This window comes from Pongo pygmaeus, chromosome 21 (assembly GCF_028885625.2).
Source record: "Pongo pygmaeus isolate AG05252 chromosome 21, NHGRI_mPonPyg2-v2.0_pri, whole genome shotgun sequence".
In the NCBI taxonomy this organism is placed as follows: Eukaryota; Metazoa; Chordata; class Mammalia; order Primates; family Hominidae; genus Pongo; species Pongo pygmaeus.
This window is the reverse complement of record NC_072394.2, coordinates 61,356,433-61,373,347: the sequence shown is the minus strand read 5'-3', so window position 1 is coordinate 61,373,347 and position 16,915 is coordinate 61,356,433. Positions and strand designations below refer to the sequence as shown.

At 45.9% G+C, this 16,915-nt stretch overlaps 1 protein-coding gene across 8 annotated transcripts in view; it reads right to left on the bottom strand.

Annotated features, from left to right (window-relative positions):
• Positions 1-12,173: 12,173 nt before the first annotated feature.
• The window catches only part of STX16 (syntaxin 16), a 28,012-nt gene continuing 23,270 nt past the window's right edge, over positions 12,174-16,915 (bottom strand). For all 8 annotated transcript variants that reach the window (XM_054466835.2, XM_063659067.1, XM_054466834.2 and 5 more), the window contains one exon: positions 12,174-15,497. In XM_054466835.2, coding sequence (XP_054322810.1) covers positions 15,393-15,497 — 105 coding nt within the window. In that variant the 3' untranslated portion in view covers positions 12,174-15,392. The remainder of the gene's footprint in view (positions 15,498-16,915) is intronic.

Below are 16,915 nucleotides of genomic sequence, written 5' to 3'. Positions count from 1 at the left end.
CCCGGCAGCCCGCGGGCCCCGCCTCCCCCGCCGCTCCGGGCTGCTCGCGAGACGTGCAGGGCCCGCCCGGGGCGCGAGGGGGCGCCGGCCAGGCCGGGCGGGAGGGTGCGGGCAGGCCCGAAGCCAGCCCCGAGCAGGCCCGGCCGAGTAGGGCCCGCGCGCCCGGCCTCCAGCGGCGCCGCCCCTCGGCCCAGCGGCCCGGGCGGCCCTGCCCAACACGCGGGGCGACGTGGCCCGCCAGGCAGCGCCTCCTGGACGGGCCCGGCCTCCAGTGGGGCCTGGGCCGACGTAGGCCCAAGCCCACCCGGCGCAGTTCCGCCCGATCAGGCCTCAGGCCGGCCCCAAGCAGGTCCCCCGAGGTCCCTTAGCAGCCGCTTTTGATCCCCAAGGACCCCGCACCCTGGCCACCCATCAGTTAGGCCGGAGGGGCCCAGTGACTCTTGGACTTGAGTCAGGTCCTTTTGTCCCACTGCCTGGCATGGTGGGTACAGCATGGACGGTCACTTCCTCCTCACCTAATCGGAGGTTCCCTGGCGTTTATCAGACCCCGCTCTGCCAGGCACTGCCCTGGACGTGAGAGGGTGACAGGGACGTGGCTTTCCATCCAGGGCACTGCTGCTGGGATGGCCAGTTATAAATCCAGGCACTGCCCTGGACGTAAGAGGGTGACAGGGACGTGGCTTTCCATCCAGGGCACTGCTGCTGGGATGGCCAGTTACAAATCCAGGCACTGCCTGGCTGCATGGGGGGCCTTCCCGCCCACCCCTTTGCAAGAAGGGTCATCTGGCACAGTCTAAGCAGGAAAGGAGGGAGGAGATGAGACGAGGAAGGAGCAGGGTGACCTGAGTCACCTCAGTCGCCTTACAGGGGAGGAAAGGCCATCAGGGGGTGTGGGGCAGGAGCCTGGTGGTGGAGGAGCCAGGGGTGAGCCGTGAGTGGATGGTGGAGGCGGAGGGTCCCACCCACAGGGTCAGATGCGAGGGTCAGGGAATGACGATGCATTGGGGAAGCTCCACCCAGAGTCATTTAAAAGCAAAAATCTGTTACCCAACATCCTGATTGCTCAAGGGCCTTTGGTTGGTACCCTCCTCTGTTACCTCCATGTAGTTCCATAAGCCACTCCTGTTATTTTGAGTTTTTTCTTCATAACCAGCCTAAAAATGAAAAAAAAAGAAAAAAGAAAAAAGAAAAAAAAGCACTGTCACCTCCCTGGCGTGGTGTGGGAGGTTTTCCACCACTGACCTCCCAGCTGGCCCCCTAGCTCCCTAACTTGTAGCCCAGCCACAAGCCACGCTTTCACCTTCCCTATCCACAGGCTCCAGGACTCTCTGCTCAGCTCTGAGCCATGGTCCCTGGCCCCTCGGAAACAGCACATAGACTAGAACTTCAGCATCCTGAAGGCAGGTATTTTTGTCTTTTTGGTTTTCTTGTTTTTTTTCCTCCAGTGCCTGGCACAGAGCAGGCACTCAAAAAAAAAAAAAAAAAAGCTGTTGAATGACTGAAAGGAATTCCTTTGAAACCCTCAGCTTTCCCGACATAAAAGTCAACGCTAATTGGATCTTATTTTCTTCAAAAGATTTTACAGCAGCTGAATGTTTTCACACATTGGTAAAGGGTACTAACAGTGTGTATGAAGATCTCTCACTCTTTTTTCTGTTTGCAAATACGTTGCAGACAGGCACACGGCACTCCAGAGGACTGAGACAGCTGGAGGATCTTCCTAGAGGGTGGGAGACTAAGGCCGTGCCCTGACAGATGTAACAGGACTTCCACAGGCGAAGAGGTTGAGAAAGAAGGCCTTCCACGTGGGAGAAGTCCTGGGAGGAAACACAGACGCAGAATATGTCCAGCAGGCTCTGAAACCTGTGTGGTTAGAACAGAAGGTTCCTGGAAAATAGAAGAGTGGGTGAGGAGATCGACTGGGGAGCCTGGCTCACTCTATAGAATTTTGCAAACTGAAGAGGAATCCAAGAAGCATTTCAGAAAGCCAGATCTAGCAGGTTTGTGTACAAGGAGTTGGAAATGAGATAAACTGTTGGTGGAGAGGTCATTTTGGAGATGTTTTTCTTTTAGAATTCTTTCATATTTAAGAATAGACTGAATAACCTTGACAGCCCCCAGAAAGGATGAACAAAATGATTCAATTCAACCAACATTTGTTGAGCACTTAGTGTACACAAAGCAAAAGAAAACGTTAGATGCTTGTTAAAAGCAAATATTGGTGATTCTGGTTTTAAGCCACCCCCGAATTGAAGAAATCCAAACTAAACAGAACGCTAAGGAATTATTCCACTTCAAATGCCTGCCAATTTCCTCAAGATTCAGCTTGTGACAGATACAAATACATTCCAGGAAAGTACTTTCCCTTTTTCACTGCTGACTTTACAGACTTTAACATAAATAAGACAGGCAGCACTTTGTTTAGATAAATTTTTATGAAGGTATTAATCCATGGCTTAGTATATATTTCACTGTCAATGAAAAATTCAACTCTACTTAATTTTCCTTAAAAAATGAAAGTTTAAAACAAATTACCAGATCTTTAATGCAACCCAAAAATCAACTTATGTTTTTGATGACTTGAAACCTATTCCACATTCAATTGGATGTTCAGACTTTGCTCAAAAGTTGAAGAAAAGATTAAAAACTTCTGGGACAAATCAGAATAAAGCTCCTAGAATTTACTAGGATGTTTTTTGGTACAGTTCACATCCTAGGACACATTTCTGAAATCCTATCTTGTAAGATGGCTCTAGGTGTTTGAAATGTGCATTTATATGTTAATTTCATGTCAGACTTCACCCGTATAAAACCTAATGCCTGCTTAGACTCAGCTGATCGCCACGAGGCTCTCAGATTCCATTATATCTGATACTTCAAAGAAACACTCATTTCCTTGGTGCATCTGCTTCGTATTTTCTAGCGTTTTCATTCATTCATTCATTTGACATACATTTGTTGAACATCAGTTCTGAAAAGCTCCAGGACCCGTGAGGCTTTGGGGATGCAATAGCGTGTGTGTGTGTGTTTGTGTGTGTGCACGCATATGTGTGTGTGGCCAGGAAGAGGAAGGGGAAGCAAATAGAACAGTAAAATCCAGAGATCCAGTCACTGGGAGAAGATTGAGTTAGGGAAGGCCCCTTGGACTACGATGAGACTTTTGGGTTGGGTCTTGAGGGATGGGTTAAAGTGTGTCAGGCAGTCTGATCCCTGACCAAGGAATTGTTCATGCAAAGGCCTGAAGTAGTAAAGGACATGGTTCATTCTGGCACTGTCAAAAGCTCATGTGGAACTAGGCCCCGTGGCTCAGGCCTGTAATCCCAACACTTTGGGAGGCTGAGGCGGGTGGATCACTTGAGGCCAGGAGTTTGAGACCAGCCTGGCCAACATGGTGAAACCCCATCTCTACTAAAACTACAAAAATTAGCTGGGCATGGTGGTGCCTGCCTGTAATCCCAGCTACTTGGGAGGATGAGGCACGAGAATCACTTGAACCTGGGAAGCGGAAGTTGCAGTGAGCCGAGATCGCACCACTGCACTCCAATCTGCACGACAGAGACTCTGTCTCACCAAAAAAAAAAAAAAAAAGAAAAAGAAAGAAAGAAAGAAAAAAAACAAAAGAAAAGCTCCTGTGGCCAGATATAAAGTGTGCATAAAATATACACTGACCTTGCAGGTTGTACCTGACCTTGCAAGTGACTGGAGACCAGTGGAAGTGCCTCAGGCAGGCCTGAAGTGGAATCAAGGAAGGGCTCCTTCCTGCTTCAGAATGACCTGCTCGTGAGCCCAGAGGAAGCAGAGGCAGGCTCAGCTCCAAGGACCTCCCTCCACCACATGGTCCTGGAGCAGCTGGCTAAGAAGTGAGCCCACAACCAATGAAAACTGTGACAGCCGCACGACCCGCGTTGAATGCTGCCCTGCGTTGTGGATGTTTGTGCTGTCTCTTGCTACAACCTGAGTGCCTGCACAGCAGGGAGGGCCTCTGTTCCCTTTTGCAACTGGCACCAGACATGCCACCTAGATTTGCACTAAATGTTCCCTGAAGGGAGGAAAAAGAACTTGTTGCCATGAAAACACATTTCTCTAGAAACTTTTTTGAAAAGTTCATTAACTTTTGGAAAAGATGAAAAACTAGTATAATGAACACTTGTATACCTGTCACCTAGATTCATACATATATATACAGATACAAACACACACACACCACACACACACATACACACACACCACACACACACACACATACAGGCACACCTCGGAGATATTCTGGGTTCAGTTCCGGACCGCCACAATAAAGTGAGGTCTGCCTCTATATACACAAACATGCATATATGTGTATGTGTGTGTATGTATATATGTAAATGTATATATGTATATGTGTATATGTATATGTATGTATGTACACATATTTTTCCCTGTACCATTTAAAGTAAGTTGTATACACCCCTACCTCATTGTGTATCTCTTAAGAACAAGGACACCAGCCAGGTGCGGTGGCTTATGCCTGTAATCCCAGCACTTTGGGAGGCCAAGACGGGCAGATCTCCTGAGGTCAGGAGTTCAAGACCAGCCTGGCCAACATGGCAAAAACCCGTCTCTACTAAAAATACAAAAATCAGCCAGGCATGGTGGCATGCGTCTGTAATCCCAGCTACTCGGGAGGCTGAGACAGGAGAATCGCTTGAACCCGGGAGGCGCAGGCTGCAGTGAGCCGAGATTGCGCCATTGCACTCCAGCCTGGGCAACAAGAGCGAAACTCCATCTCAGAAAAAAAAAAAAACAAGGACACCAGCCAATATAATCATGATCATATGCTGATCTTACCCATGAAATTTAACGTTGAAACAATACTATTATCCAGTATACAGTTTGCAATGAAACTTTAATTGTCCCCTTGTCCTTCATGGCTTTTTCTTTTTAAATCCAGAATCCAAATAAGGCACTGCATTTGGTTGTGAAGCCTCTCTGGCCTCCTTTAATCCAGAACAGTCCTTACCTTTGTCTTTCATGCACTGGTATATCCTACAGAAGCTCTCACCATCTGGGTTCGTCTGTTTTATTAGATTTGGGTTGAACGTTTTTGGCAAAAATACAGGTTATGGTTCCCATCGAACCTCATCAGGAGGCACATAATCTAAGTGTCCCCCATCATTGGGCAAGTGGGGTCTGCCAGATCTCTTCATGGTAAAAGTGCATTTCCCCCTTTTATAATCAATTGAATTAAAATAATTCCTCTTTATAATCCATGGAGTGACGCTTTGAGACTAAGAACCATCTGGGTTCCAACCACCTTTTCCTGAATGTCTGTAGTATCCAGTGATGATTTCTGCCTGAATCAAGTATTGGTTGAGTGACTTTCCAGCTCTATCCTCCCTTCTACACTTACTACCTGGTGTTCTTCAGCAAAGACCTTCCTGCCTCCCCAGGGCTGGCAGCGTGATTTGTGGAGTCCAGTGCAAAACGAAAATGCAGCACCTCTCTTTCAAAACACAATTTCAAGATGGCAACAGCTGAGCACTAAACTAGGCACAGGGCCCACGTGTCCGTGGTGGCTGCACACCCTCGAAGCCAGCCCCGCCACAGCCCGTATGTGTGTGCATCTCATCAAATGTCACTGCTCCCAAGTGTCCCCACTTAGGCCAATGAGAGCTGCATCAGGCGGGCTCCTTTTTGATGTGTTCTTATCCGTTTTCAAAGACTTTGTCCTTTCTGGAGCAGTAAGATGATCACAGGCTCACTTTGTTCCTTCCTTGACCCAAATCCAGAGTCAGTCATTTCTCCAAGAAACCCTAGCTCCATTCAGTGAGGGGAATGGTTGGTTAGAGCCAACAGCTTCAGAGTTAGAGACCAAGCTTTTGTGCTGGGCATGCTCCCTGCCACTTGGGCATCATTGCTCCTGGTCCTCTTGGATCTGTTAGGATCAGGTTTTCTTTAACATCATGAGTTGATACTGATTCCTCCCATTCAAATCCACATGACAGGGCTTTTCCTCGCCTGCCCGTCTTCCATAATTGCATCTCCCTCTGCCACAGTGAGGACCCTGGTTCCCAGCCCCTCCTAGGGTTTCTCACTCTCTGTTTCCTACAACACCCACCAATAGCCTCCGCTCCCAACAACAAACCCACAACACAGAGTTCAAGATGTTTTAACTTTTTGTTCCTAAGAGTATATCCTGGCGATATATTCCACATATGCTTGATTTTTGTGCAGCTTACTGATTTGATGTACATTTAGGTTCATAAATCTGTGCTTCACAGAAAGGTTTGCCATTTTCCCTTTTTCTACATTTTCTTTTTTGACTACGTATAACATTTTGTATCATTCAAGTCACACCTATAAAAAGGAAATGTTCAAAGTTCTCCCCATCCTGCCCTTCCCCCCACTTTTCTCAGTCATCTTTCATTTTTACCCCCACAGGTAACCATTTTTATTAGCTTTTGTTTTATCTTTCATGATTCTATTTGAAAAAAATAAGATTATTCATGGATCTTAAACAAAAGGTAGCATACTACACGCCATCTTTTGCACTTTGCTTGAGAAGCACATTTGGTAGCCTCATCTGCATGTACTGTGTCTATACTTTCTGGGATCAGTGGGATGAGAAAATGTGTTAATAAAAATGTACCAGCAGAATCATTTGTTAACAACAAAAAACGTCTCTTCTAGCATCAGTTTTTAGGACCTCTCGATAAAATGAGGGGGCTGGGGCCAGGCACGGTGGCTCACGCCTTTAATCCCAGCACTTTGGGAGGGCTGAGGCGGGCAGATCACCTGAGGTCGGAAGTTCAAAACCAGCTTGACCAACACGGAGAAGCCCTGTCTCTACTACAAATACAAAAAGCCAGGCATGGTGGCACATGCCTGTAGTCCCAGCTACTTGGGAGGTTGGGGCAGGAGAATCACTTGAACCTGGGGGGCAGAGGTTGCAGTGAGCCGAGATCATGCCATTGCACTCCAGCCTGGATGACAGAGCAAGACTCCATCTCAAAAAGAAAAAAAAAAAAAAAAAAAGAGCGGGCTGAACTGGTTGCTCTCCGAGGTCCCTTGCCATTCTAGCAGCCTAAATTATCCTCCCAGGAAGGGCACAGTGTAATACAGCAATAACCTTCATGTCTCAGGAACTAAACTCTATTTACTTCTGAACACCAGCAAAATTATTTTTGTAGTTGCAAAAGTTTTCAAGGGCATGTTGAAGACCTGGAGCCTTTGGACAGGGAGGCTGCGAGAAGGAAAAGAGAAATAATTAACAGACCAAATGTGGTTCCACATTCCTTTAAGCAAACTCAATATAAGAAAATAGAGACTTATAGAAAAGCAAAATTAGGGGCTAAATGTTTATTTTGATCAAGGAATCTTTTGTTAGGAAAACCTTCACTTATAGGATCCTTTTAAATAGTATGTTTCTCCAGAGCATTGAAAATGATTCAATCTTCAAAAACCTGAGTCACCTTTTTTCCAGAAACACCCTTGTGTTTATTATACAACTATCTGTAGTATCTGAATGTAGATCTTTTAAAAAGTAGAAAGAATTGACCTGGCATGGTGGCTCACGCCTGTAATCCCAACACTTTGGGAGGCCGAGGCTGGTGGATCACCTGAGGTCAGGAGTTCGAAATTAGCCTGACCAACATGGTGAAACCCCATCTCTACTAAAAATACAAAAATTAGCCGGGGGTGTATTTTTAGCAGGGATGGGGTTTCACCATGTTGGGAAGGCTGGTCTCGAACTCCTGACCTCAGGTGATCTGCCCATCTCGGCCTCCCAAAGCGCTGGGATTACAGGTGTGAGCCACCGTGCCCGGCTGAAGTCTTTTTCTTTTCTTCTTTTTTTTTTGGAGATGGAGTCTGGCTCTGTCGCCCAGGCTGGAGTGCAGTGTTGCAATCTCTGCCTCCCGGGTTCACGCCATTCTCCTGCCTCAGCCTCCTGAGTAGCTGGGACTACAGGCGCCCGCCACCATGCCTGGCTAATTTTTTGTATTTTCAGTAGAGATGGGGTTTCACCATGTTAGCCAGGATGGTCTCGATATCCTGACCTTGTGATCCACCTGCCTTGGCCTCCCGAAGTGCTGGGATTACAGGCGTGAGCCACCGTGCCTGGCCGAAGTCTTTTTCTTAATGCACTGTGAATACACAGTAAATACACACTATAAAGTACTATTTTTAAAACAGGATTTATTTGTTACATTATAAACTCAGCAGCACACAAAACCAAGTAGTGAATACATCTTTTTCCCCCCTTTTACTCAATGCTCTTGGGGCCACAGAAAAGAGGGCCAGGTAGATGGAAGGACTCAGCACTGTGGGGTGGGGGGTGCTTCGGGGAACTAAGTGGAAGAGGTGATAGGGCCGGTGGTCAGCTCAGGGACTCCCCCAGATGGGGTCCAGGGTCTGCTGGTGTATCTGTACCACTGCTGGGACTTTGGTAGTTCAGTGTTGTGCAGATACAAAATGTATGCCTCTGTGAGGCACACGATGTAAGTGCTGAAGTTCTGTGCAAATTTATTAGCACGAACTGAAGGTACTGTCATTGTTTAACTCATCCGACCTTTTAAATGGATAACCAACCTTGAGGCTTAATTGGATTTAAAAAAAAAATCAATTTCTAGCCATTGCATAGTGTTAAAATGAAGTGCTGCATTCTCAGGCAATTGTAAAATCAGTTTTGCTCAGGACTATTTTTTATTATTTACCACTTTAAAATGACATTATCCATCTTGATAAACGTTTTATGTACACACATACCTTTCATAAACAACCACAAACATACACGTACGTACACTGACTCACGTCACAAAAGAATCATTATTTTCTGTTGAGCAGCAGGCTGATTCATCAGCAGCAATCTCTTCACACCAATTACACAAAAAACTGAGCTGGGGATAATGACATACCACTGCTTGCAAATCTCTCTCAGCCTCAGCCGGTCTCATCTTTGTAATAAGAAAAAAATCCTTGAGGAAGCTTTTTACCAAATCGCATCTTGACCATTAAATCTTTCTTGAAGAAGGTCATTTAATTTTATGGGAAGAAATGAAAAATTAAAATGGCATAAGCAGAAATAGTCCTGATCTGGAAATCAGAAAGCTGACGATTCTAGTTCTAGTCCTGTGGCCTTGGCAAGAGGGAAACTTGGGTCTCAGTTTCCCCCTCTGGAAAAGGGGGATGTTGGGATGGGGCGTGTTGTTCTCATTCCCCCACCATTGATGAAAATGGAGGTCTATTATGGTGTTGTGGGTCAGAACACCAAGTTAAAACACACACACACACACACACACACACACAACATTTGATCCCTCAGCACTTCCTCTGAGAAAAAGAGACCAAATGATGCATACGAGGGTCTTCTGCCTCCATTACAACATGTAATCATTTGGATGATTAGCTAAAAGCAATTATAGAATTATAGTTGACAAATTGAAAATGCTAAGCCCAGTGGTCTCTTGTAACTGAGCCTCATTTAAATGTGCATTGTGTTGAATGGAGCCTCATTTAAATGGTCCATCTTAGCCAGATTACGGAACTGAAGTGGAGAACCACACAGTTACCCTGAGCATTCAGGACAATCCAGAGAGCTAATTTGGACAATTGGACAAATGATTATTTTCTTTTGCCTCAATTGACCAGATAATTGTACACAAGTCTCTGCCAGTTGACTCCATGGAATGTCCCTTTGTGTAGTAAGAAAGCCTGGCCATAGACTGGTATCATGACGTCTGTCCGAGGGTGGCATGGAGTTGGGGACAAGACACACGCAGCTGACACCCACTATCTAACTCCGAGTCCTAAATCAGAAGCACTTTCATACGTGCTAAAAGTCTCTGCTTGCACCCAGGGTTCTAATACCCATCACTTGGGAGGAGGTTGTTTTCAAAACAGAATTAAAGAAAACCATCAGGCAACAAGGTTAGAAGTGGCATCTGGGTGGTCAAGAAAATTAGGTTTTTTTTTTTTTTTTTTTGAGATGGAGTCTTGCTCTGTTGCCCAGGCTGGAGTGCAGTGGGAAATCTCGGCTCACTGCAAGCTCCGCCTCCTGGGTTCACGCCATTTTCCTGCCTCAGCCTCCCAAGCAGCTGGGACTACAGGTGCCTGCCACAACACCCTGCTAATTTTTTTTATTTTTAGTAGAGATGGGGTTTCACCATGTTAGCAAGGATGGCTTGATTTCCTGACCTCGTGATCCACCTGCCTCGGCCTCCCAAAGTGCTGGGATTACAGGTGTGAGCCACCGCACCCGGCTTTTTTTTTTAGACGGAGTCTCGCTCTGTTGCCCAGGCTGGAGGGCAGTGGCACAATCTTGGCTTACTACAACCTCTGCCTCCCGGGTTCAAGCAATTCTCCTGCCTCAGCCTCCCTGGTAGCTGGGTTTACAGGTGTGTGCCACCACACCCAGCTAATTTTTGTATTTTAGTAGAGACAGGGTTTCACTATGTTGGCCAGGCTGGTCTCGAACTCCTGACCTCAAGCGATACACCTGCCTTGGCCTCCCAAAGTGCTGGGATTATAGGCATGAGCCACTGCACCCGGCCAAGAAAATTAGTTTTTAAGAGCTAATATACACCAAGATACACAATTCTAGGGATGCATTTATGTGCATGCACAGCACTAGGTTCTGAAGTATAGTTCATGTTTGATGAACCAGGTCTGCCTACCTAAATCTTAGAAGGAATGGAAACTTACCATAACTAATCGATGAATTAGAATCATAGAGAAGCAGGAAGGCTTTGCGATGAGCTGTCTTCTCTACACCCAACTAGGGACATCCCTTCTGTGAAAAGATCTCTCCGCATGGTCCCACATGGCTTGACTAGAGTAAGGGATGCTGATGATCACAATTAAGGCCACATGTAGAATGACATGCTATCCTATTAGATTTAGATAGAAATGGTGCTAGGCTAGGTAAATTTTGTTGTGGCTACAGAACTATGGCAGACGGACCAGGAAGGATTCTAGATTGCCCAAACATTGGATCAGGATCAGACTTCTTATAGGATGGTTGCTAAATTTCACAGAGGAAATCTATATCCAGCCTGTTTACCTGCTGTCAAAGTGAGCATTCAAAGGGACACCCCAGTGGCCCCCCACTTCCAGGCCTCTTGGCAAGTCATGCCTCCAAGTCATTGGTGGCATCCTGCAGCTCTCCACTGACAGCAATGCTTCTTCAGACTGCGTCTGCATACTCTTGTAGTGCGGGTTCAAGACCGGGCCACCAAAGCCTCAGCTGAGAACATAACCCAAGAGATCACCAAAGAGGTGTTGCCACCTTTATGTGGTCCCCTTCGGGATGGAGGATTTCTTCAATGTTATTAAATATCATTGCCGGTCAGAATATTCTTGAACCCTATGGCAAACATCTCTCCCTTGAGAGTGGATTTGATTCTTAGACAGAGCCAGTGGCCAACATGCGAGTTGGGGAAATGTAATTTCTAAACAAAAAACAAGGTGAGAGTGCAAGAGGAGGAGGTTGTTTCTTTTGTGTGGTTTGTCGACAGGCTCTGAAGGGTACTGCTGTTGAGTCGCCGCAGCACCTCAGGACCAAACGCCAAGTGCGCCAAAGAGACTTGGCATGACAGCTACTATTTTTTGTTTGTATAGGTTCTGGTGATGAAACCACACACCCCTACCATCACTCAGGTCCACATCTCCCACCAGCAAAACAAATGCATCAAAGTCAAGTTTCAGGACAAAGGTCCTCCTTGGAGGACCCCAGGACACGCACAATCAAGGGGAAACACAGTCTTGGCTTTGAGTTAAACTGGCAGACACTTGTCTCTGAAGTTTTTGGTGTAACAGAGTAGGAAACAAAGTCATTTAGAAAGTCAAGTCTCCTAGAGCCTGTGTGTAAGAATTGCTTCTCAACAAGGCACATCACAGTTTTATTTGGAGATTTCCAAATGTTTCTTGGTATGTATATAAAGCATATATTTTCATAAGAAAAATAATTATCTGCCTTTTAGGCAGCTATTCTTTTTGTATATCAGATAGCAAATGGATTGTCCCTTTGAAAGCATCCATTAGATAGATCTACTTTCAGACACTGAGGCAAAGCCCTCAGGCACAAAACAAAGATTCAGGGGCCCAGAGGATCACAAAATTGGCCAAGCCTTCCCCTAACACAAATGCACTGGAAGAAAACATGAACCCATTGTTAAAATTAATACTAGGATTGCAGGATGTTCTTTAATCTGCATGATTGCTTTATTGTACAAAAAGTTTCCAGTAACAGTAAATTGGTTTTAAAAAAGGACAAAAAAGTCATTTTGGATAGAAGCGCTTCACTAATTGCTTTATTTAAGCATACATGAAAAAAAGTTTTATCTGACCAATTACATTGGAAGGGTTTTATTACCTTTAAGAAGCCATTAGCTAGGATAAAACACTGAAAGCACTTGTGTCAAAACAAATAAATAATGTAAATAACGCTCTCTCAATTAGCAGAGAAAACAGTGAATCCGTTAAATCAGAGACACACATCACTTCACAAGCATGGCCCAGCCAGCACCACCACCCCCGAAACGAACAAAACAAGAGACAGCAGTTTTCAGTTACAATCTTGGGAAAGATCAGGAGCTTTGGAAAACGCATGGTAAACATGTCTGTTTCTCCTTCTACCTGCACTCAACCTGAGCCACCCCGGACACTTTAAAGGAGGCATGTGTCCAGAGGCTGTATCCAGGGATGCCCAGAGGGAGCCTGCCCTGCTAGGCCTCCTCTCAGAGGACGCATCCCAGGCAGAGGAGACTGGCCTGGGTGATCGTTACCTCCATGGCCCAACAGAGTGCGGAAAAGCATGAGGTGCCCACAGACAATGGCTGCCAGCGAGTAAAGGGAAAGAAACCCTGAGGTACCGTGATTCTTTTCTCTTACTTCCTCAAATGCTACTGATCTCTCCCCAAGTACAGGCTCAACAGAAAAATATAGTGGCTTGAGGACCCCAAGAAATCAGCACACAGGCCCGGGGACAGCTCCAGGCTGGGTCTGTCTCTCTCCCACCTTGGGAAACCCAGCGCTAAAACAATTTTTTTTTTTTTTTTTTTTTTTTTGAGACGGAGTCTCGCTCTGTCACCCAGGCTGGAGTGCAGTGGCATGATCTCGGCTCACCGCAACCTCTGCCTCCCAGGTTCAAGCGATTCTCCTGCCTCAGCCTCCTGAGTAGCTGGGATTACAGGCGTGTCCCACCCGGCTAATTTTTGTATTTTTTGTAGAGACGGGGTTTCACCATGTTGGCTAGGCTGGTCTCAAACTCCTGACTTCGTGACCACCTTGGCCTCTCAAAGTCTGGGATTACAGGCCTGAGCCACCGAGCCCAGCCCCTCCTTAAAACAGTTTCTAATCAGATCCGTTATTTTACCCAAATGGGTTGAGGGAACAAAAAACCAACCCTCATCACCCTATTTGGTGAAAATAAATATAAATAAATGATGATCCTCTCTTAAAGGGTCACTTTCCTTCAGGGGTTTGTAAGACTCAGCACTTTAAAAAGCTTGAACAGAAATCTGGTATTGCCACTGTGGACTGTTTTTGAGGCAAGTTCCCTAATTTGGACAGCCCCACTCCTAAGAGCAGCAGATCTAACTTGGAACGTCTCAACCATGGGTTAAAGTCAGCCGGGATGAAAGAACACCTGCAGTGACTCTCAACAGCTATGGAAGTCTCACATTGCAGGGCTGACGGATGAGGTGCCGGCTTCTTATTCTCCGGCCCTCTTTCCTAAACAATGGTGGTCAGGGAATAACAGGTCTGCTTCCTGAAACGCCAGGGCCCCTCTAGGACCTTATCATTCCACAGCTACATCAGTAAGAAGAAAACCACCAATGGCTACCTGGAGGTGGCACCAACTTGGAAAGGGAAGGCTGGGCAGGGGTTTGGACGTTAAGCCCATGAGCTGTTTGGACAACTTCAATATCTGGAATTGAGTTTAAATTTCTGTAAACAACTTCAAAGTCAATTCTAGAGAGACATTTTATGTGACCGGTCCAAATAAAACATAGTACATTTAATGAGGTCATATTCTTCTTAAACTTTTTAAGAGAAGCAAAAACAATGGAAAAGCCATTAAAATTTACACAAAGACCATTAAAACTCTACTGGTGTCAATTAAAACAAAGCCAATAAAACATGAACAACTTCAAAGTTACCATCACTTTCCACACTATTCTATAGTTATAGGAATATATTCAAGCACCATATTGATGATAGGTAGGTAAACGATGAAGTCCTACTTTGGCGATCTGACCCACGCTAACACAAACGAGGAGCTTCCTAGTCAAGATGCCTCCAGTCCTTGGCAATGTGCCTGCTTCCTGGGCATTGCTCAGTGGCAATGGAAGAGCCAATAAATCAAATCACTGGTGGAATATTTTACTTTGAAATGGAGTGATGTTTGGTTAATAATTTGAGATCCACTAATCCTAAATGGGGTGACCCATTTAAAATGGCCTCTGTGTAAATTCACAGTTCATTAAATAGAGTCTGGTTTGAACAGGTCATTATGTAGTTAGTATATAAAGTAATGGATTGAGCAAGGATGGCTGGGGACACCCATGGGGACACACTGGCTGAGTCTGGTGGCTTTCAGAACACTGTCAAGCTTTCTTTTAATGTGAGATTCATTTAAATCACCAACTTAAATTTAGGTGGTTTTGCTTAATAACCTCTTTTGGTTTACAGTAGAAAATGCAGTGCAAAAATTTTAAATGAGGAATATTCCATTTACAATTAATTTAAACTTATGAAGCTGTTTTAACTGTCCCATCTAAATGTGTTAATTAACATCAATGATGGTTTCTTATTTTTCACACTTTGTTACTCTGATCATTAACAGTGATGGAAAAGCTAAATTAAGTTAATGGGGAACGGATTATAAATTCTTAAAGGACTTCTTAGTTTGTTTTCAACTGGAAAATATATAGAGAAAGATGAAGGGGCATTTTTGCCTCTACTCATCAATTTTTGGTACCAAATTTCTTAAAAACCAGATGGTTTAAAGAAAATTTTTCCAAAAATTATTTTAACATTCTGCTCAGACATGGCTGCTAAAAAAATAGCATATACACATATAATACTGAACAGCTTCTGCAGTGCCTGTAAACTCTCAGCTCATTTTCTCTTTCTAAAAAAAATATATATTATAACTGATCCCAGAACTCAATCTCTATTGTGCAGCAGTATCAAAGGTCCTTAAATTCTCAACAATGAAGGAAAAACAAAAACCCATTCCCCGGACCGCTTGAGCAGGACTAGGGGAGGAGGAGTCCGTGGATGGAAAGGTTCGCTGCCCCGACACCCTCAGATTCCTCGAGGCTGCACCTCTGCGGGCAGCTGGCGGGGCGCAGGCCAAGCCCCTCACACTCGGGAGATCCACACGTGCGGCACACACGAAAACCCAATGCCACTTATCGAGACTTCACGCCAACGAGGACAACAATGAGCACAATGATGATGACAAATAATATTAAAATCACAAGCATCTTCCGATTCTTCTTTTGATACTGTTCGGCCTACAAAAAGAGGAGGGAAAAAAGGCCGTCATTTTCCCCAAAATCCCAAATCAGGTCCCACTCGTTTCCAGAATGAGGCTTCCAGATCTCTCTGCACAGTGACTGGGGTCTCTGCTACAGGCTACATGACTGTAATCCCTCCATCAATCCCAGGGAATTCAATCACCATGAGTGGAAGAGCCCCATGATCCCGGTGCTGCTTATTTACCCTGGACGTGGAAATGGACTTGTTGGAAACCTACTACTAAGACAAAGGCCGACAGGGAAGTGAAAGCTCATGCTTCCGGGTGCAGCTGGGCCTACTTCTCCCTGCTTCTCCTCCTACAGGCCGTGGCAAGCGCCCCTGCAGCACGGGCCGCCTGTTCCCGGTCCGTGTTCCTGGAGCGAATGCACAGTTCCTTCACCGCGGAAGGAAACAACGGGCTGGAGAACCGTACCTGGCAGGTAGGCAACAGACGCCCCAAAGAGGCCCCATTTTGACCTCCCCTAAATTTGGAAACAAGAACTCATCCTTTGAAATAAAAACAGACACGTGTGCCCCATGGATGTCATATGCAGAAAGATCCCTCTGAGGCGCGTCCTCCCAGTGCCTCTAATGATACAGCAAAGGAGCCCTCCAAGCTCAATCTGCGGACGAGGCCGCACCCTGCACATCTCTTCACCTGAACACCGCATCCTGGAAGCTCGGCAGGAGCGGGAACTCCATCATGCCTGGTCGAGAAATGCCAAAGGGCCCCACCTGGCTGGCGAAAGACACACAGCACTGAGAAAAGAGAGCCAGAGGACAGCAGAGTTCAGAGGGCGCCGGGAGGCACGTCCAGGGAGACCATGCGCTGCCTCTTCCAGACCTTGCTATGGCACAGGAGGGAGGAGGAGACAGCGGGAAGGTAGCCCTGGCGAGAATGGCAATCTCTCCTGCTCCATCCTCCGCGGTGGGCTTGTTTCCTAAGTGAGCCTGCCCGCCCAGCTGGAGTAGCCCCTCATCCACCAGGAGGAAACATCAGGCAGGGGACAGCACCGAGAGTCCGGTCATGGGGAGCAGCTCCCGACGCTCAATCACCCTTAGACTAGCCGACTGCCGAGCACGCGGCCAGCCGCACGTGCTGCCTACAGCCTTGTGGCTGGAGGGAAGATGGAGCACGCTGACTTTTCTAATAAGTAACCCAGAACACCAGGGAAGCCAATACTAAATAATATACTGTAAAACCTCTCAAAATGATTTATAAAGTAGAACCTAAAACAAAATTTTTAGTTCCCACTAGATTTGCTCACTCCCGCAGAGAAAGCTTTTCCTTTTATCTGTGTTATATTACAAAACATATTTCACTAGTTTTTATTTAAGAAACTTCAAAACCAATGCATAATTCAGCAGCACATCAAAACCTGGGTATTACAGAGTGAGAAACTTAAGTTAGTTT